At 34.0% G+C, this 22,903-nt stretch overlaps 1 protein-coding gene across 4 annotated transcripts in view; it reads left to right on the plus strand.

The window, feature by feature from the left end:
- Positions 1-22,439, plus strand: part of FNBP1L (formin binding protein 1 like) — a 96,495-nt gene extending 74,056 nt beyond the window's left edge. Inside the window, exons 10-17 of one of the 4 annotated variants that reach the window (XM_012790959.3) lie at positions 948-1,106; positions 6,107-6,121; positions 8,668-8,777; positions 11,990-12,122; positions 12,863-12,957; positions 14,869-15,017; positions 16,548-16,706; positions 17,986-22,437. In XM_012790959.3, the coding sequence (XP_012646413.1) occupies positions 948-1,106; positions 6,107-6,121; positions 8,668-8,777; positions 11,990-12,122; positions 12,863-12,957; positions 14,869-15,017; positions 16,548-16,706; positions 17,986-17,993 (828 nt within the window). In that variant the 3' untranslated portion in view covers positions 17,994-22,437. Of the gene's footprint in view, positions 1-947; positions 1,107-6,106; positions 6,122-8,667; positions 8,778-11,989; positions 12,123-12,862; positions 12,958-14,868; positions 15,018-16,547 lie in introns of all 4 variants that reach the window. The other 3 variants (XM_012790957.3, XM_012790961.3, XM_012790960.3) reach the window with 3 other exon arrangements.
- The last annotated feature ends 464 nt before the right edge of the window (positions 22,440-22,903 follow it).

The following is a 22,903-nucleotide window of genomic DNA, read 5'->3' on the forward strand; positions in this document are numbered from 1 at the left end:
TTAATTGGAATTTTTAAAATGTCTAGTTTGCAAGAGAATCTCAACTCTTGTTAGAACTCACCTTTTGATGTGCTGTTTATTTTAGATATATAAATCTAGCTTAGCAGGTGAGCAGATGGAATAGATGAGTGCTTTGTCTTTCTTATCAACTAAGTGATTATAATAGTGTCATATGAGTAAGGAAAATAGATACTTTTAATCTGTGCTATATTAAAGTATACTTGATTATTTTTTTTTATCTTGGCATATGACTGTGGATAAAATTAAAATTCAACTGAAATTACAGTTTACCTATAAATGTCTTTAAAAGCACAATTATAATTAACTCACACTTTATTCATGCTATTAATAATATTGTCCAGTCAAAAAGTTGAGAAGTCAGACCTTTTTTAGTCATATCAGAGTAGCTAGAGGAGCTTAGGAATACAAGGAATACTGAAATCTTTTAAAAAAGAGGTGAAATAGGATGGAATAGAAATAGTCTAAGAGGAAAGCCATGAATGCAATGAAAGTTTTTTGCCTATCTCTGATAATCAGTTATAATTTTATTATTTTATATGTGATATTACCTATTTAGATAACTTTAGCTGTAGCTGCTGCCTTTATCTCTTGACAAGTACATGTTAAGTATAACTAGGAATCCATGGTGATGCTAATATTCTAGAAATCAGAAGAGAATTTTTTATCTATATCGCTTTCTCTATAATTTGTGTATTCTATTTTTAATCTGTCAGCTTGTAAAAAGTGATCAAGTGAAATGGTACATTTTAAAAGTAAATTTGATTTAAATAATGATAGTTTTTGGCAAAACTATGTTTAATTTCTTATTTTTATAGAAAACTTTGAGATATATTTTGTGAAAAGTATGTTGCCAAAAATAGAATTTTCATTTAGGAAAAGACTATGCACATTTGGCTTATTGATTCCTTTCTTTATTTCCATATTAGCCACAGTCCCCACCCTTAACCCCTACTAGTTTATTCACATCCAGTACTCCTAATGGGTCCCAGTTTCTCACATTCTCCATTGAGCCCGTGCATTATTGTATGAATGAAATAAAAACAGGGAAGCCCAGAATTCCTTCTTTCAGAAGCCTCAAAAGAGGGGTAAGTTTAATAATGGGTTAAAATGCATGATGGCCTATTGTGTGTGTAGTGTGGCTTTTAATACTCTCCACCCTCATTATAAGGCTCTCTCCTATAAATACATAGTTTAAAAACACCACAGAATTAAGTATAGCTGCCCTTAAGTTAAAAACAACTCCTCTTTATAACATTTGAAATGCTCAACCATAAAAGAATGGTATTATAAAGAGGGTGCTGGGTACAATCATATTTTAGCAATTTTTTTTGTTTATGTGAAACCATATGTTCACCATTGTCTTGTAATGTATTTACATTTTTAAGACTTTCAGTAATTTGTCACTGGAGTTACTCTTGTAATAATTTGTCACTAATGCTGACTTCACTTGCCAGTTTTATAAAGTATTGACGATAAAATGTCAAGCTCAATTTTAATTGCCCTATTTAACTTTTAGAAGGGTAAGGCACAATTTCTAACAGTTAAAATTAAAAGGAGTCATGTTAAATATCAAGATTGTAGATCAAATTAAGATATTATTAGAAGGTATTTTGTAAGTTGTGAAGCATATAAAAATACTAGATATTTCTGAGTAATATTTATATGGAATTTGTTTTCTCAAACTAAAGAAAAGTTTTATTTTGCCAGAATTTCCCCCACCTTTTTTTTAAAATTGGCTAGCCTTTGGCATTTACTTATTCCTAAGAATACTCTGCAAGTGATAATTTATAGAATAGCAAAAAGGAAATATTAAACTTTCTTAGCAACAACTATTATACCACTGGTAAATAAATTAGTGTTATTCCATTATGTAAGGCTATGTTTGATTTTAAGGGTTTTTTTTGTTTGTTTTTTTTTAAAGAAGAAACAGAGTCTTGCTCTGTTGCCCAAGCTGTAGTGCAGTGATGCGATCATAGTTCACCACAGCCTTGGACCCCTGGGGTCAAGTGATCCTCCTGCCTCAGCTTCCCGAGTAGCTGGAACTACAAGTGTGCACCACCACTCCTGGCTAATTTGAAAAAAAAAATTTTTTTTTAGAGACAGGGTCTTGGTGTGTTGCTCAGGCTGGTCTTGGACTCCTGGTCTCAGTTCATCCTCCTGCCTCAGCCTCACAAAGTTTTCAGATTACAGGTGTGAGCCACTGCAGGTGGCTGAGGATATGCTTTTAATATTCATAGGCTATTAGATTCATTTATAAGATTTGTTTGAACATTTGAGAAATATATGTGTGCTAACTCATAGTTGAGAAATCAGTCTATCAGTGTCTTAAGAAGTTTAGTTAATAGTAATAATGCTAAAAAAAAATAGTAATAATGCTAAAGTTCCTTCCTTTCCTCTTTTCCTTTTCTTTCCTCTTTTATTTATTTCTTCTTTTTCCTTCTCTCTTTTTCTTTCTGTAGTCCTTTCTGTCTTCAGATTTCATTTTGGCTTCCTGTAGAACAAGATATATTAGTTTAGGGCAACATTACATTATTATCTACATTTCCATTAAAATAATATGACAGACTTAATTGATGTCAGTAATGAAGCAAAAATGTTCTAGTGTGTTCTGACTTTTTTTGGTCTTTTTTCCTCCAATGGTGTGAAATTTGCATCTGTCTTACCTAATTCTGTTTGCAGATGATATGGGTAATTAATAACATTTTGAAAAGTCCCTGTGGATGAGTCTATTATACCTACAGGCATGCCTATAATCACTTTTTAAAGCTCTTAACACTTATTTGAAAGACTTTAAGAAATCATATTTGGGATTTCTATTGCCTGAGTTATGAGGGTGGAAATAATTCTGATGTTGCTTCCCTATGGTGGTTTATACTACACTAAATATTAATATCTTGTCGTTGTGTAAATCATGAGAAATTACTGGTTAGTAGACATGTTTTTGCAATTGTTTGTGTATTCGACATAATTGAGTCTATCAGGCCCAGTTAAAGTACTCTACACAATGTAGTCATAGAGATATGAAAAAAGTATAAAAATAGTTTAGGCAGTTAGAACTGCGACCCTGGAGAGAGAGAAGCTTAAAATATGGGACATCTTCATACCTACTGAATAAATTTATGGTTAGAATTTCACAACTGTAAAACTTAAAACTATTTGGCCATTATTTGTTTTTCACAAATTGGTTTAATTTTAAATATCCATATGTTATTTTTACAGGGGCCTAATTTTAGAAGGCAGAAATCACATCTCAGTTTTAGTATTAGTTACCACTCCAAAGAATAAGGCAATGTGCAAGATAGAAAATATGACAGACAAACCAATGGGTTTGGAGGACGTAATAGGAGGAAAGTGTATTACAACCTTGGGGTTGAGAAATTTCTTTCTGTTTTGATTGGCATTTGATCGTTTACTAGATAATATTTTTAAATTAACCTTAAATGTTTTCCTTTCACTCAAGAATTTTTTCTATATAGAAAAATTTTTTCTATATAGAAAAATTCAAAAAGAAGGTAAGCTTTAATAAACCAGTTTATATGGGTTTACGTGGGTTTTTCAGTCCATTAAGCTTACAAAATAAAGCTGATGAGTAGTACCATTCAATTCAGAAACTCTTCTTTTGAGCTATACTTGTTGGACATTGCTTTTCCTAAATACCTTTTCTAAAAATTATGATTTCTTTTTTCTTTTTTTTTTTAAACCATTTTTAAAATTGTTTATACAGATCCCAGTATCAGTAAGGGTAGGAGAAATGTTGTATTAGACCAATGTTTTTGAGTTTGACAGTGGGTACCAGTGGACCTTTTCCGAGGGACAAAGGTCTATAATGTCCTTATGTGACATCAAGTTCAAATTCTGAATGGATATTTGGAGATACATCCAAACTAAACTATTTAATATACAAACTAATAATTTTTACTCTGTAACTACTTTTATTGGATATTCCTTTTTTAACTAATAGATTTATCTAGCATTAAGTTTATATTTTCTGTCTAAATTATTCATGACTTTGTAGGCCGGGTGCGGTGGCTCACACCTGTAATCCTAGCATTCTGGGAGACCCAGGCAGGCCGATTGCTCAAGGTCAGGAGTTCGAAACAGCCTGAGCAAGAGCAAGACCCCGTCTCTACTAAAAATAGAAAGAAATTAGCTAGCCAACTAAAACTATATAGAAAAAATTAGCTGGGCATGTTACCCCATGCCTGTAGTCCCAACTACTTGGGAGGCTGAGGCAGGAGGATCGCTGGAGCCCAGGAGTTTGAGGTTGCTGTGAGCTAGGCTGACACCACGACACTCTAGCCTGGGCAACAGAGTGAGATTCTGTCTCAAAAAAATTTTTTTTTTTAATATAAATTTTTCATGACTTTATAGACTTTCAGAGTCATTCTTCTAAGCTTTCATCTCTCCAGAGTACTGTTCTCACAGGATTTTAGCCTATCTTAAAATGAAATACACTTAGTAATTTTAATTGCCTAACTGATTTTCTTTTTAGCTCTCTTTTATATTTATTAAGTATAGTGAAATTTTCTAGTTTATAGGTATATGATTATATGTGAGAGTAAGGTATTTTTCTTGTGAACATGTAATACTTTCAAAAGTACATAATATATTTCTAATATGTTTAAAAAGAACTTAAGTTTTATATATCATGAAATCTAAGGTTAATGAATTATAAATTTATTTTCTAACTGATAATTTAGTAAAACTAGTTTAACTAAAAACTGAAACATTTGATATTTTAGTTATAATTATCTTAATTTTTTCTCTAAAAGATACTAATATAGAAATTAGAAAATAATTTATATCACTTAGAAATTGAGCTAGTGAAAATTATCATAAAAGATAAGTCAAATTCAAGTACTTTAAATATTTTGTTCCTTGTCCTATATATAATTTTGTTTAATAACATTTAGAGAAGACCAGAATATCTTTCTTTCATTTAAACCTTGTTATTTCCTCCAAGAATAAATTATAGCTTTTGTTTTTGGAAACTACAAAGAATGTTAAGCTTAATTTAGAAAGATAATGGATAGCAAATATAATCTTTTCTTGTCATAACCATTAATATATGTGACAACTCATAAAAAGATAAGGGGTAGATATTTTTGTCAGATATTTGTTAAAATTTATTCATATTTTTATGTGAAATTCTACCTGATATCTCCCTACACCTCAAAACCTCATAATTTAGAAAACAGGGAAAAATAAAAATTTTAGAGGCAGCTAACTAGTTGCAATCAATGTGAAGATTAATTTTGTAGAGCTCTGTTACATATTCTGGGTCTTGCTCTGTGTGTGTGGGTGTGTGGGTGTGTGGGTGTGTGGGTGTGTGGGTGTGTGTGTGTATACTTAGTTGGGATGCTAGATAGATGCCATGCCAGTTGCAGAATTCTACTAACCCACAGAATGTAGGATAGATGAGTGTCTATGTATGTATCTATATATGCATGTATATATGGTATTTATGTAGGAAATACGTGTGGGGCACTTGGATCTGGGTAACTCATTATTTTGATAATGTGTTTTTAATATATCTGTACATAAATAAAAAACTAAAGTAAAAATGTTACCCTCGCCTACCTTGATAAATTTAAATTCAAAACAAGTTTTTTGAACTATGAAAATTCAGATAATTGTGTTTTCTTTAATACATTGGGAGGAACATTCTATTTTTTGATATTTCTTATAAGATTTCTTTTTAAATGGCTAATATTAGATCTTCTGTATTCAGCTTTTCAAATATTAGTAATTTGAGAATGAAGAGCTATATAAGTAAAATCCACTTACGTAAAAATTCTCTTTAAAGGAAAATGCATGATTACTGATAGAATGATTACTATTTAGTTTTGAGTTTTAGTTAATTTTAGAAAATATCTGCCCATTATCATCAGTGTATGCTTTTTTGGCAAGTAGTTTACTTTCCTAAAATGTGCTTAAAATTGTTTTTCTGGCATAATTGTTTGGGTTGTGAAATGTACATGATTTCTTTTAATATTGTAAAATCGTATAGGTTATTGCATCTTCTGTATTATGGTTTCATGTGAATAATTTACCATTTCTTTCTGTTTTCCATTGAACTATTCAGTGGTCGGTGAAGATGGTAAGCCTTATGTGCTGATCTATATGCTGTGCTAACATTAAGTAATCTCAAAACATTGTTTTGTTTAATTCAAAACAAGTGGTAAAGTACATCCCACATTTTCACCTTGTGTGTGTTTTTTCTTTTATAATTTAATACGTAGTCCAGCATATACTAGTACTTCTCTGTGTTATAAGATTAGAAGTAATGTGGTTAACTGTCATCAACCCATTAAGTTCTTAAATGTTTTTGGATGGAGTCCTTGTCATGTTATAGAGGAATATGAAATTATGGTTCAACATTATTTTTAAAGTTACATGGTAGAGCAAAAGTTCATGTTTTATGCAGAAGAAAATTTAGCAAAAATTATTTTTAACATCCTTTAAAAGATTGTGTAAATTTGATTTGTAGTTTATCACAAGAATCATTAAATTTTTCCAAGAATAAAGAAAGAAAAATTTCTTGTTAGTATCACTATGGAATCAGTGCTCTGTTCTTCTGTACTATTGAAGGGGAATAGAATCACAAATGATCTAAATAGTGTGTGTGCATGTGTGCGTGTGTGTGTTTGGGTTGTTCCTTTGTTCATTTATTTGAAACAAATTAATGGAGCTACATTATAAAGAACTATGCAGAAATTATTATGTAAGAAGCTATACAAAATAGCTTTTAGAAAATAGACCACTTTTTTATATTGTTGCACTCAGCCTTTTATAAATTCCTTCATAGTAAAAGAGATTGTTAAATGCCTCAGAGGACTTCTTAATTTATAGGAAATAGAGTGAATTTAGTTCTCTTATTCTAAGAATAGGTTCTGTCAAATGGGGTATAAGAATTGCAAGTGCCTAGGTGTTTATTGTTAATAAATTTGAGAACAAGTTTTGATCAGGGATAAGTGGAACTTTGACACATTCACTTTTGGGTAATTGTGAGTTATAATTTTAAGAAAAAACCCACACTACATTGAAATATATTTCTTTAGTTCATTAAGTAATTTTTCAAGATTTTTAGAAATATTTTAAAAAATATAAATAGAAAATTTACCCTTGGCATATATATAATAGTTTTCAAAACCTGTGCTCCAGATTAGATTAAATCTGACAATTTATGTTGAAAATTAACCAGTAAAATTAAAGGAACTTCATATAGAAAATTTTGCCATTCATTTATTTAGGTCAGATTTGGTCAGTTGGCCTTCTTATTTCTGGTGACTTGTAGATGAAAAAACAAAAGCCACTTAGGATTTGCAGGCAGGCTTGTTGAATGTCCATAATGTGTAGGCCACTGGGGAAAGATTCTGGGCATTCTGTTGTCATTAAATATTATATTTGATCATGGCTCATCCTAAAAGTGAGTTTTCTCTTTTTTAAATAAGTGAAGCATTCTTATAGATAGTGAAATAAAGCTATTTAGCATATGTTATAGGCATAATTGGCCTAAAGAGCAAGAATGCATTTGTTTGGGGTACTCATTTTAGTATCACTTTAAAAAATTGAGTCTTAAAATAATTGCAATTTCTTAAAATAACCATTTTGAAAAGAAAAATGAATAATGATAGGCATCTTCAAGTTTTAGAGTAAATAAAGACAAGTAAATGTAGGTTTATACAAAATAGATTCAATAACTGCTAATACTAGTTCTGGTGTAATCTCTAATAACATAGCTAAAGTAACAGTGGTTGACATTTAAGAAGAAAAAGATGTCATTTCCATCAGAAATTTGTATCTAAATGCTAGCACTTTTTCTTAAATTGCATAGTTTCTTGATTATCAAAGCATTAAAAAATTTTCAAACATCAAGCATCTTTTTTAAAGAAAGATTACATATTTCTTTCAGGAACAACAGAGATATGTTATTTGGTTTTACAAAAGAAATTGAAATTATACTTGTGATTTACAGAACAGGTAAAATTTCAATTGAAAATATACTTGTTGAAATATTTTATCTTTTGTTTTTTAATGATCAGGTATGTTTTGATTCTGAGGAATGGTTTAATAAATGTAATCATTCAAAGATTATATATAAAATATATAAAGTATATTTCATTAATTAGATTATATAAGGTAAGTTGCCTATTTAACTCAATTATGTTCATATTTTTAGTTTGAGCATTTGTAACATTCTGAATATCATGGCAATGGGTTTGATTTGGGAATGTGGTAGTATGTTATTATTATATAAAATAATAACCTGTATAGACAAGAAATGTTACGTGTTTCCATTTTGTTGTTGTTGCTGTAAGAAGATTTATATGTATTCATTTTTACTCTGCCAAGAATTGAAAATAATGTGATACTGGTCATTACCAATTATCTATATATGGTGATATTTTTACCTGTTCTGTCTCATGGTTTTATACAGTGACTGAAATTTGAGCTCTTTCAGTACAGTTGTTTTCATTAATATATATACATAAACACACACACACATCTATGTAGATTTTTTTTAAGGGGTTGCTTAAGGCAGATTTCAAATTAAACTTTGGTATTCTTACTTTATGGCAGGTACATTTTAAAAATAAAATTTCCTGAAAAGGTCTTCTATAATGATTCAGATTCTCTTTTCAGGGCCCAGCACTAGAAGATTTCAGTCATTTGCCACCAGAACAGAGACGTAAAAAACTTCAGCAGCGCATTGATGAACTTAACAGAGAACTACAAAAGGAATCAGACCAAAAGTATTTTTCTTTTAAGTTTTCTGTATCATTATTATGTCTTTCAACATTTACTTTGAATGGTACATTTAAATGTAATGTATAGAAAGTTTAAAAATCATGTATACTAATTGATATCTTTTGAGAGAAAAATATACTCTTAAACTGGAAAATTTTATAGTTGCTATGTCATAAATAAAAATGAAATGTTAGAATTTCTTTGGTTATAGATTTTTAGAATATGTTTATGCCTGCCATAAATTTAAAAAATTGCTTGATGATTCCTTATCAAGTGTTGTTTCTGGCTGGGTGTGTTAGCTCATGCCTGTAATTCCAGCACTTTGGGAGGTGGAGGTAGGAGGATTGCTTGAGGCCAGGAGTTTGAGACTAGCCTTGGCAACATAGGGAGACTCTAACTACTAAAAATTAAAAATTAAAAACTTAGTTTCACCAACATTAACCACCTCTAAGCACATTTTCATTTTGTATTTATATATAAATTAAGTTCAATAGAAACCTGAGGCTGTGATTATTTTGTTTGCAGTAAAACATGTTGGCAAACAATGCTTTATTACTTACAGCTTCATATTTGTGCATAGCTTTAATTTTTTAAAAATTTTCACAAAAAGTTTCCTTTAGATCAATTTTTATAAAATAGACACAGATGAGTTTTTTTTTTTTTTTTTTTTTTTTTGAGACAGAGTCTCACTTTGTTGCCTAGGCTAGAGTAAGTGCCATGGCGTCAGCCTAGCTCACAGCAACCTCAAACTCCTGGGCTCAAGCCATCCTTCTGTCTCAGCCTCCCAAGTAGCTGGGACTACAGGCATGTGCCACCATGCCCGGCTGATTTTTTCTATATATATTAGTTGGCCAATTAGTTTCTTTCTATTTATAGTAGAGACGGGGTCTCACTCTTGCTCAGGCTGGTTTCGAACTCCCGACCTCGAGCAATCCACCCGCCTCGGCCTCCCAGAGAGCTAGGATTACAGGCGTGAGCCACCACGCCCGGCCTGATGAGTTATTTTTTATGATTAAAAAGTTATAATGGATTGGTGACTTTATACTGAAGATAAAATTGGGGCTTAAAATTGTAGCATGTGAGATTGAAGTTTTGATGTTAAGAATTGTGTATGAGGTACGATATGGTGCTTAATCATAAATGAAATATTACAACACAGTTGATTCTTATTAATAGTAGCTATGTTCTGTAAATTCACTGTGAACACTGAATTATTGAATACTGAAACATTGCTCATGGGGAAATGTGGAGTTAGGCTCTGAGTAGCCACTGGTCACAATGGTTTCATCAACTTATTAATATATAATGTTGTTTTTTATATGTTTTTGAGTAAATATGCCCTATTTAATTTATAGTGCTGATTTGTTAACCTTGAACTCTGCCAACAGCACTGTAACTCATGTTTGAACAAAGCTTATCTAACACATGTTTTCTCTGTAAGTAACATTATAGCCATCTTATGCTTAGGAACACTAGAAAGCACTTCAGCACTGTGCTTAAGGGCACCAAAATCATCAATAAAAAGCACAAAAATGAGAAAAACATGGCACAAAATAAATAGATTACAAAAAGGACACATTGTTCAAAATATGAGAGCACAAACATGAAGGCCTGGCTATCACTTTGTTTGACCTCAGCTGGGAACTTGAATGTGTGTCTGGTGACTCAAATTTTTCTCTGCTCTGTCCATGTCCAAAACAAGAATAAAGGCACAAAAACGTGAATGCTATTGCCATGGCCTGGTATTAGCTCTAATTCAGGGAGACTTGATTAAAAATTATGTGGAGTATAGTAACAAAAGTTGAGGATGAAAAGGTATAGACTAAATTATGAAAAGTCTTGAATGCTTTTCAGCTCTTGATTAAATGCTTTCCTGTGGAGTTCTATAGGTATTAGAATTGCCAAAAGTTGTTAAGAGAGAAGGGGTGACATTATCAACTCTCTATTCTTAAGAAAGGCATTTGAAAGCTATCTGAAGATTAGATGGTATAGGAAGGAGATTGAAGGCAGGGAGAGTGGTTAGGGGACTTTTTAACTATCCAGGTGAGAGATGCTGAGGGCCTAAATAAAGGCAGAGCCATGAAGCTAGAAAGGAGAAATAGATAACAATCATTTCAAAGCCAGAGTAGGTTGGACTTTTCATCTGATTAGATGCCTGAGAAGAGAAACATGAAGGAAGTTTAAAAGAAAAAGACTTGTAGCTCAGGAGAGTAGCTATAGAATTAAATGAAACAGTAAGAAAAAATAAATTTTGGGCAAAGATAATGGTTTTGTTTCTGTCGATTTTTGAAATATGTGAAAAATTCATATTGGAAGTGTCCAGGTGGGTTTAGAAATAAGAATCTAGAACTTGGGAGAGAAAGAGGGCTAGAGATACACATTTTGAAAATCATCTGAAGATAGGTGATATTATTAATAAAGCAGTAGGAGATCATCCTCAAAGAGGGGAGTGTAGGATTAGATGAGAAGAAACCTTTTTTGTCATTTTATGTAACATGCATGTAAAGGTTAAACAAAGGAGGAGAAAGGAGTAAGTGAGGAAACAGAGGGGAGGAGGAGGAAAAAGAAAATGTAATCTCCATGAGGTTCAGAAGGAAAAGAGTATTAAAGAATGTTGGTCAGTAGTATCAGATGTTAGAGTCAAGAGGAACTGATTGAGGCAAACCTTTCATATGATTAGAGGAGATAGGCTAAAAGGAATTGGCAAATGACTGAATTTAGAGGGAGAGGGCAAGTTAAAGCTGCCATTCCTATTTCTAGCACAGATGAGTGGGAGGATGATGATGCTGTGTGAGCTTTGATAAGGAACACTGGTGGAATAGTGCGGCTGGGTGGGAATATAATGAGTTCGATTTGGGACAATGATGAGTTTAAGAATATTGAGGAATATTCTTCCAGCCCTTGATTAAACGTGTGTGTGTGTGTGTGTGTGTGTGTGTGTATGCATATGTATAAATCTCCTTGTTTAGAAAGCAAGAAATGAGAGATGAAATCTGTTACTTTTTGGTATTCTAAGAGTTCTAAAGATTATCTCAATAAATTACTAACTCTGTACATGTTATCAGCTTTATGCGAATTGTCTTTAATCAGGTAATGTTAGACTAAATGTAAAGAGATGTGACTCTATGTAAGATTAAGCAAGTCCCCAAAATCAAAACTCTTTTACCTGGAAGCCTTTGAAGTGAATATTTAATTCTGTGTTTTTCTTCTCTTTCAGAGATGCACTCAACAAAATGAAAGATGTGTATGAGAAAAATCCACAAATGGGAGATCCAGGGAGTTTGCAGCCTAAATTAGCCGAGACCATGAATAACATTGACCGCCTACGAATGGAAATCCACAAGAATGAGGTAGATTTGTTATTCAGCAGTTGTCTGAGATAAATGATTTTTATAAACTTCATATTGATAGATTGGTTTTTGCTATAATTATCTTCAAATATCTATATTTAATTTTATGGTTTATGATCTAAAAGTAAATAATCATTATGGTATATAATCTTTAATCCCTCAGTAAAGTTTTTTTATTTAAACCTTTATATAAAACTAAACATTTAAGTTTTTTAAGTTAGCTGTAAAGTTGATCATTGACCAAATTGGAATAAAAATTTCCCATTTCTGGCCGGGCGCTGTGGCTCACGCCTGTAATCCTAGCTCTTGGGAGGCCGAGGCGGGCGGATTGCTCAAGGTCAGGAGTTCAAAACCAGCCTGAGCAAGAGCGAGACCCCGTCTCTACTATAAATAGAAAGAAATTAATTGGCCAACTGATATATATATAAAAAATTAGCCGGGCATGGTGGCACATGCCTGTAGTCCCAGCTACGTGGGAGGCTGAGGCAGGAGGATTGCTTGAGCCCAGGAGTTTGAGGTTGCTGTGAGCCAGGCTGACGCCACGGCACTCACTCTAGCCTGGATAACAAAGCGAGACTCTGTCTCAAAAAAAAAAAAAAAAAAAAAAAAAAATAAAAAAATTTCCCATTTCTAAGAATAACATAATTATAAAAACTCCAAGCACATTTTAAATGTAGAATATCTTATGAGCTTTTAAACATATTTATTGAGCTCAGTTGTTTGCTTATTTTTTCCCTAAGGCTTGGCTCTCTGAAGTTGAAGGCAAAACAGGTGGGAGAGGAGACAGAAGACATAGCAGTGACATAAATCATCTTGTAACACAGGGACGAGAAAGGTCATTTTTTGCATTTTATTTATATTCCTTCTTTTCCCTCAAACTTTTCTCAACCTTTTGTCCTAAACTTTATACAATTCTTTTGTCTTCCTCCCAAATTTAATAACTTTAGTCTTTTGAACTCTGTTCCTTTAGCAATGTTTGCAGGTGAAGTAGGAATTTTCATTTTGTTATGTAATTCTAGTTTGTTGTGCATCCAGAAACAGAGCTAGAAACGTAGAAAATTCTTGGAGCTGCAGTCTGGGGACATAAGTTACCCAGGCATGGGGAAGGTTTCTTTAGGGTTTAGATGGAGTTGGGTAGCTTATGCCAAAGAAAAATTTTGCTTTCAAATTGTTCAAAGTTTTGTGAAGGAAAAAAAGATGGCTTGTTTGGACCAGAGCTTTCAAAAGTCATTCTGCTAAGTTTACATACCACTGTGACATTTTTCCCTTGGTGTAATGTATTTCCCCCCACCCTGCCCCAATGATAAAAGCCAACAAATTAGGATTCACCTCAGAGAAGAATTTGAGAGGTCTAGTATCAAATCTTGGTTTTCTACTTAAATATAGTATATTACTCAAAGTAGAAACTTTGTGCAAGTTCTACTTTAATGTTCCCTGAGTCTCATTTTCCTGAAATATAAAATGGAGGTTAAAATACCTGTCCTTGTTACTAAAAAAGGAAATAATGCACATAAAGCACCAAGCAGTAAAATATCTGGTAAATAGTATGTGTGCTTTACAAATGTTAATTCCTCCCTCTTCTCTCCTCTTTGTCTCCCTTATTACTTCTTGAAAGAGTACATATCTTCAATATGTCAAGAGATATCCACAAATAACTGTTTTTTTGTTATTAGGTAAAACCCAGATTTAAAGGATCTAATTTAGCATGTGTTATTTAAGAACATGGCTTCCAGACTTACTGGAGGTGCTTTAAAATCTAATCTTACAAATTTTTCCATTATTAAAATCTTAGTCATTTGCTTCTTCGGCAAAATTATTAACATTTTTTCTCTTTGATTTAAAAAATTTTTCAGAAAAATCAAATGCCTTTTTTGGATATTCTAAGTTACTAACTCTCTTGTTACCGTGATTAAATTGGAAATTAACTTTATTTCTTATTTTAGTTAGGAGTCTTTTGGTTTTCGGTGACAGAATGAATACTTTACCCATACTGGCTTAAACTAAAAATGGACTTCATCAGCTTACTTTAGTGAGTGCTTGATCTAGGAGCTCAGATGATATCCTCAGGACTCAGTTTCTTTCCACCTCACAGCTCTGCCTTCTGTGTTGGCTTCATTTTAAGGCTCTGTTTGGTGATCTTCCAAAGCTCTAGGCGAGCATTCTTCCAGGTTCAAGTCCAGTGGAAAAGGGAGTGAGCTTCTCTTCCAACAGTCCCAAGCAAAAATCTCTTTGCATCTCTTATATCTGATTGGGTTACAGGACTCCTTGTGAACTATTCACTCCAGCCATAGAAATGCTGTGCTCTGATGGCCCCTCCAGATCCAGAATAGAAACAACTCCACCTGAAGCCTGTGAACTGAACATGGGTCTGGGTGGGTCCCCTAAAAGTTTTAGGGTTCTCTTGACAAAACAGGGGGTGATGGATCTGTGGTGACGAAAGACAATTGTTTACTACATTTTTCCGTTTTATCTCTAGACCCAGTGATAGTGAAATGTATTTACTGAATACTGCCATGTGCATAGAACATTGTAATCTTTTAATTTTTTTATTTCAGGAAATTCAGCAGAGAAGCATTTTATATTAGAAGCAATTTATATACTCAACATTTAAGAAAATAGGGCTTAATTTGGAACCATGTCTTTGATATTTAGTTTTCCAAATTGATCCTGAAGAGATCACCTGTAGGTAATATATAGAGTTCTCATGTTTATGATACTTGATCAGAGATAATTTTATGTTTTATAGTCCTGAGGGAAGTTACACTGATGATGCAAACCAAGAAGTCCGTGGGCCACCCCAACAGCATGGTCACCACAATGAGTTTGATGATGAATTTGAGGATGATGATCCCTTGCCTGCTATTGGACACTGCAAAGCTATCTACCCTTTTGATGGTATGATTTTCTTAATACAGATTTGATAAAATTGGTTCCTTAAAGTCTAAATACATTGTCACTGTTAGAATATTATAACAGTACATTAGCATGCATACTTTTGTTTTAACTGAATTACAAATTTAGAGATTTTTCTTCCATATGTGAAATTAAAATTACCCATGTTATTGGCATCCTAATATAGATTATTATTTAATTATCAACTTTGGACAATACAGAATTTTCCCCAGAGATCTTACTAATGCTTACATATACTCAACAAAGTTGAAGCAGCTTGATCATATAGCCCAATCCAGGAAATGGATGGCTGGTAGATGTCACTTTGTGTTCTTCCTTGCAGCTTACTAATATTGAGAGACAGATACAAGGCATAGCTGAATGCCATCATCATATCCTGACTAGGTAGACCGGTCTAACCTTTTTAGATGAGTATGGGAGAGAATGTGGTAGCTTCTGACTATGCCAGCTTCTCCCCTCTGAAAGTTGGAGAACAAACTTTGTGAGGGGAGTGTGGCACTGAGGCCCTCTCCTGCAGATTTTTGGTTAGACTCTTTATTCTCTTGTACTGTAAACAATCTCTTTCCTCAGCTAAAGAAGAGCAGAGTAAATTGCTTATAAAAAATTGTTGTAAAATGGTATATGATATAAGGTCTTTCTCCCGTTTGTATTGGTTTTAAAATTGAGTAGTCTTTAATCCTCATTGTAAGAAAACATTAAATTTAAGATCTTGCAGCTGAGTGCAGTGGTTTACTCCTATAGTCCCAGCTACTCTGGAAACTGAGGTGGGAGGATTGCTTGAGCCTAGGTTTTAGACCAGTCTGAACATAGGTGAGACCTTATCTCTAAAAAAAAGAAAAAAATTGACATCTTGCTATAATGTAATCTAGAGTAGGGAAGAAATCTAGCACATGTTAAATGAAGACTCAATTGGGAAAACTGTTACTGCTAAGCAGGTTGGGGGTGTGGTTGGGGATGGGGAGAAAGGGAGTCTTGAGTCTGGTGAGGGATTGAAGGAAGGTTATGCTTTGCATCCATTATGCACCTACCATCCCAGAGTGAAACCTGTATTTTTCTCTGTTCTGTCTTCAACTGTATTTTTTTCGTCCTTCTTCCCACTCTGTCTTTTTACTGTTTTCCTGATCCATACCTCATGAAATCTTTAGATAGCTACATTACTCAAATTTGGGAAAGGAGTTGGAATAGTGAAATGGAGTTAGAATACCCTGTCAAATCATAGAATGTCACTGTGGCTCAGTTACCTCATCTGTTATAATACTTGGGGATGATATTAATCCAGTTTTACGTGTTTATTGTGCAGCTCAAATGAGAGATGACTATGAAAGTGTTGGGTAAACTACAAAGTATAATAGAGATGTGTTGTTAATGAGAGTCATTGGGCTCATGGTTCCAGGTATGTTGAAATCTAGTAGGGTTATATGTTATTACTATTTTGTGTGTTGTATTTATAAATTTTATTAAAAATTATTGCTGTGCTAAATTTATGTTTGTGCTATGAAAACTCTTATCTAGGACATAATGAAGGTACTCTGGCAATGAAAGAAGGTGAAGTTCTGTACATTATTGAGGAAGACAAAGGTGATGGATGGACAAGAGCTCGGAGACAGAATGGTGAAGAAGGCTACGTTCCCACATCGTACATAGATGTAACTCTAGAGAAAAACAGTAAAGGTGCAGTAACTTATATCTAAACTAACCAGGCAGCTTTGTGCCATGTATGACACAAGAAAGATAACGTAAATGAAAACACATTCAACTGGTTGGAAAAAATAAGAAAACTTAAAGGGCATCTAAGATTTATTGTTCACTATGTGAGCTGTGTAGGCTTAATCTAAGAGACATAATTATTACCACAAGAACTATTTTTGTGGCACTTTACTGTTTAATGTTGGTGTGAAGCTTAATCGATGCCTTTTGCTTTATGTCCTGCTTAAGTCTTTGTGAAGGATTTGTGTTTTTCTGCCTTACAAAGAATATAATTTGATTTATTGGGCAGGAATCCATAAATAGTATGCTTCTCTGCCTCCTTTCCTTCAGGAAACACAGTGACTGTAGTGAATTCAAATAAGTAAAACTGCTCTGAAGTGCTGTGGAAAGCTGACTCCCCAAAGAGTGCTTTGTTCTAGGAATTTAAATTCATAGCTACAGTTTCTAGGAAGAAAGTAATAGTTGGATAATTGGGTAAAATAATATCATTTTCATTTTCTTCCCTATTTTAACTTTGATTTCCTAAAGGAAGAAAATATGCACCTACCTTATAATCTATTTAAATAGTAGTTTAATCCAGAGATTTGCAAAATAAATCACCTGGTCTAGCTTTTAGTTGAATAAAAAAAGTTTTATTTTGAGACCTGAAAATATTTTGAGATTTACTGGTAATTTTTAGTAATGTACAAGCTTCCTTCCAAATTATGTTTCTATTTTTCATCTTGAAAATGTCTTTGAGAAATATCACTTTAATGATTATTTAGCATTTAGCAGTTTTACATAGGAAAATAACTGGTTATATGTGGGAAAATATACATTTGAAGATAGAGGAAATCTTGAATGGAAAGGAAATTTTACTGTTTTAAAAGAGACACAACTTTTTTGACTAGGTTGGAGGAAGATATCTGTACCCATTTTAGAGCATTTCATTATTTTAGTTGGATCACCAGTTACTAGGACAGATCATTTTTTTCCAGTTAATTTCAACAAGCATTGTTGGAAACACTGTACAATCAAGGAGTGTGCAGTCCTAGTTGTGTGATCACACCCTGAGTTATTTGTGTGGGGAAGTAAAGTGAGGAAGCAGTAAGATTTTGCTCATATTTCAACATTTTCTGGAGTTTTCAGTAACTATAAAAGACTTTAGAGACATTTTGGACAGACACTTTTAAACTGAACACCCCTTTTGGTCCTACCAAAGGTCTTCAGTAATTGTTCTTTTCTTTTTCCTCCTGGACTGCAGGTTCCTGAAGAGGGTTTCTGAGGAAATGGGCAAGATGTTGAAGGAGGTTACATGCAGCTGCTTTTGGGGGGAGGGTATTAGAGTTATCAGGCTCAAAAGAGAGAGTGAGAAAAGCAAGTTGCATGAGTGCATGCAGACATGATTATTTTTTACTAACTTCATTAGCATTTTCATACATTGTTTTAAAAAATCATTGTAATGCCAATTCTTAAATTTCTAGTTCACAATTATTCACACAAAAGAAAACAGCCAACAATGGCTGACTTTTTTCCCATTTATTTTACTGATGTCCAATCAGTAAAGATTGCAGAGCTATCATAAAATTTGTCATACATTTGACTGTCCCAACAGGACTGTCTCTATCCCAGCTCTGTTTTAATTGTCTTTTAGACCCATTATCTGTTAGCTCCTTGCCATTTGTCAGTGTCTGCCTGTGCCACCTCCGTGCTTGCTTAACATCCTGTTGCATGTCTAGAGTGATCAGGCTAGATTTTTCAGGCATGTCTTTATAATCCCTTGTTCTTGTCAAAGCCTTTGTTTTGTTTTACATTTGTAGTGCAAATCTCTTTGTCAGACATCTCCAGCACTAATGTTGCCATCCTAGTATTTGTGTTTGCTGCTATAACTTCCCCACTGCACACATTCCAGTTTTCGCATTATGAAGAAGTAGTCTGTAAACCTGAAGTATTTATGATGAGAAAAAGAAAACATCTCTGCTCTAGCCTACAGCCCAATTGAAAGAACTCTTTGAAATGTGATACATCTTCAGCACCTCAGTCTGGGAAGAATCTATAGTCAGCACTGAAATCTTGGCATAATAAACACAGAAGATACTCACCACCTCAAGACAAAGGACTATTGTCAAAAGTCAGCTGCTTCCATTCAAATGCTGCCTTAAACTAGAGTGCCTAAATCTGTTGATTGCCAACACTACCACTACAGTATCCCACAAAGGGCTTTATGTGTCAGCTCAGTGCGACCTCCTTTAACTCTGCAGTTGCCGATGTAGCCTCGGTAGGTGGCTGTCAGAGCTCCACCATGTACGATGGTGCATCTTCAAATTTATGCATCAAACTAGAGACATGTCCCAGTCCATTTTACTTTACTCAGTGTTTTTATGAGAAGTTTTGTGGACCTCTCCCCATTGTCTTTTTATTTGGGGTTATGACGATCTCATTTGATTATTGCAATGATAGTCTGTTTCAAGTGATGCTTTTGTTTGAATCCGATAAAATTTAGTGTAACTTTGTAATGATCTATGTGCACTTTTACTTGTAAAATGGAAATTTCTGTATGTTTATACTTGTAAATATAATTGTTGTTAGTGCCCCGTTGCTCATGTTGTCCTGCTTTGCATTTGTGATTCTGTTTAATGACTTGTAATCTTAACTAATTTCTTAGTGATGTTGTAATAGGGAGATGGGTGGGGGTGGGGGGCTATTTGTACCACTGAAGCTTCATTAATTTTGTTCTTTACTGTTTTGAGGGGAGAAAGAGAATGTGAAATGGTTTGTGTACTATTGGATTTTAAGCAATATTTTAGAAGCTGTGTGACTGCTTTAATAATTTTTCCCAGTGTTATTTGAATCATACTACCAGTTATACTAAAGCTGAATGACAATTGTGCAAAAGTTAATGCCTTCATAAGATCAAGTACACCACTGTTACACAGCTGAAATATAGCATATTACCTTTGATGCTAGTAAACTATAAAGTTTAGATATCGAATCTCATTACAGGGTTATTTATATAATGTGACATTATTCAATACTGACAGACTACATGAAGTAGTTTTAAAATCTAGTGCTATTTTTATTTTAAAGGTTAGCAATGAGGAGGAAATGTGATCTGATTGTGTTTGTCTTCTGTACAAAGCCTCAAGTGCTTATGTTTTTTTGGCTAACAGTCACAGAGGGCAAAGTTTAAGGCTTTCTTGTAAGGACTAACTGTTCTTTTCAAGCTACTGTTTGTTTTTCTAAAACCAGGATTTGCTTCCGTAGGAGGCAAGTTCCTTCATGTGGAATAGTGCAACCTGTATATGGGTTATTAAAATAGAAAAGACATTTGTACTTGCACAGTTTAAATCATTCTTAAATCATCCTTAAATTTTGAACATGTGAATTGTCCAAAAGAAATCTTTAATTTTTCAGTAATTTTTACTCTTTGTGCACATGTTGATTTCCTAATGGTAAATGCTTTGTTTAAGATAGTGTTCTCTGTTGAGAATATTTTCATGGAATAAAACAATCTTTTCATGGCCAGTTAAAGTGTATGGTGTGTTATCTCTTACTGCTATGTGAGCCAAAGAGATGTAATAATTTTTTCTTGAATGTGCTAAATTTCAGATAATACAAAGTAGATGACAAGTTCCATAAATGAGGCAACCTTTTTTGCAAAGCAATTTTTGGAAATTTTATTCTAGTTTTGGTTTCTCTCAAGCCTTGCTAAAGGAAAAAAATGTTAACCATTTCTTTGGAGCGAATTTAAATTGCAATTTAAATAATTTGGATTTATCTTTGTCTACAGTAGCTGTGTTTCATTGACTTTCCTTTTAACACCATATTATCCTCTGCATCCATAAGAACCGTCCCTGTACCACACATCCTGATCTAGCCACCACACTCTGGCCGGCATTTCCTGTGCTTCCATTTGATTCCTGATTGGTTAGAGCACCTGCGTCTTCCTGGCATTTCAAAGCATGGAAAGAGAACATTTGCCATATTTAGTGACACATTATCTGTAACTTTAGAAAGTCTAATTTCAGAAGATTCACCCTTTTAAAAAGGCAAATGTGAAACTATGCAAATTTTTAGAAATCCAAAAAGGGAATAAAACTCAGGGTAGACGCTGAACAATAAGAGGTTGCAGTTGTTGAGATGAAAATTTAGAGATCAGTGCTAAGCTTGGAAATGGGACACACAAAACAATGAAAATTGCAGTAAAATAGTGTTAATTGTTACAGCTTCAGATGAACAGATGCTTGCAGGTAAATAAAGCTCAAAACAATGAAAAGGGCTACTATCTGAACTAAAATCAGGGAGGACACATCCTACTTGCTAGGGAAAGTTAACATCCTTATAACAACATTAACAAAAGGAAAAGGATCTCCAGGCTTATTGGAAAGGATTTTCCTTTGAAGAAGGTACAGGGTGAGTATTTCTTATCTGAAATGCTTGGGAACAAAAGTGTTTTGAGATTTCTGACTTTTTTGGATTTTGGAATATTTGCATTATGCCTTTACCAGTTGAGTGTCCCTAATATGAAAGTCCAAAACCTGAAATGCTCCAGTGAGCATTTCCTTTGAGCATTGTGGTATTGGTGGTCAAAAGTTTCAGATTCAGATTTGGGGTGCTCAACCTGTATTTGTTTGGGTGAAAAAATGCTCCAGAAACACTGAAGCTATTTCAATGAGCTCATATTCCCATGATCAGATATATTCCTTAGTATAGCCACTGTCAATAACTGGGGAAACTGTAGAAAATAGAAGAGGTGCCAAAAGAATGGGGAATGGGGCAAACATTGTAATTTTGAAGAGAAAATTCTGGGATGTTTGACAACAGCCCTTATAATACTAGATGTTGGTAGCATTTGGGGGACAATGTAGTGGGCAGCCAACCACTTAGGCTCCTAAGAAGAAGTCCTGTCTAAATAGCTGCATTCCTTTATTTTGATACAAATGGGGAATTCTAAGATATAGTTAATGTCTTGTTTTCTGCACAATATCAATTTGACAAGATTTCTCATTTTTGTAAGATGGCGACAGCATTGTTGTAGAATAGGGCTTGTGACAAGCTGATTTGGTAAACCTGGAATCTCCTCCGTGAAGAGTGTCTTGTGGAGAATATGTGTATGTTTGTTATCAACCATAATAAAATATATCACCCAACTAAACAAATAGAAAGTTACCGTCTCCTTCTCTAAAGGCAACTGTTATCTTGAATCTTGGGTTTATTGTTTTTCTGTATAGTTTTAGCACGAGTATTTTTTCCTAAACCTACCTTCCTTGGTTTTGAGCTCTGTAAGAATGGTGTCTGTAAAGATGCTTTATAGGAGTGTGGGGCTGATATTCTGATGTGTAACCATAGTGAATGCTAAATATTGAAATGTTTCCATAGTGGTTGGTAAGTAATAACTAGGAAAAGTAGTTAAAAAAACAAAAAGTTAATCATATAAGTTCCAGTACATGTTGTTTATCTCAGAAACCACTCTGATACAAATGCATTTCTGGTGTGAGCATTGGGGACAAAGCTTAAAGAAGGGCTTGCTGTGGATTTGCTGTTATTTATTTCGGGTGTTGGTGAATCCTGTGGTTTCATAACTTCTTGGGTGGGAGAGGACCCTGGCAATCAAGCTGAGGGAGACACACTGTGTCTCCCTCGAGAAATGCCTCACCCTGCTCAAGGGGGACAAAGCCAGGTCTGGGCTCTGGAAGCAGCTGTGGAGACTGGAAGGGAGCAGGGCCCTGGGCCCTTCCATGGTCTTCAATTTTTTTTTTTTTTTTTTTTTTTAAGAGACAGGGTCTTGCTCTGTTACCCAACCTGGAGTGCAGTGGTTTGATCATAGCTCCCTGCAGCCTCAAACTCTTGGGCTCAAGTGATCCTCCTGCCTCAGCCTCCTGAGTAGCTTAGACTACAGGCGCACACCACCAGGCCCAGGTAATTTATTTTTATTTTTTGTAGAGATAAGGTCTCACTATGTTGCCCAGGCTGATTTTGACCTCCCAGCCTCAAGCAATCCTCCCACCTTGGCCTCCCAAAGTGCTGGGATTAGAGGTATGAGCCACTGCATCTTGGCCCCAAGGTTTGCTTTTTGGGGGGTAATTTATTCTGTGGTGGAGAGTGGTCTGCCTGTGTATTTGAAGAAGTGTGAGGAGAGGGACTTTACCCAGAAGAGAATGTTCTGCAAGTGATAGCACAAC

The sequence above is a fragment of the Microcebus murinus genome, chromosome 2 (assembly GCF_040939455.1).
Source record: "Microcebus murinus isolate Inina chromosome 2, M.murinus_Inina_mat1.0, whole genome shotgun sequence".
NCBI classification, from domain to species: Eukaryota; Metazoa; Chordata; class Mammalia; order Primates; family Cheirogaleidae; genus Microcebus; species Microcebus murinus.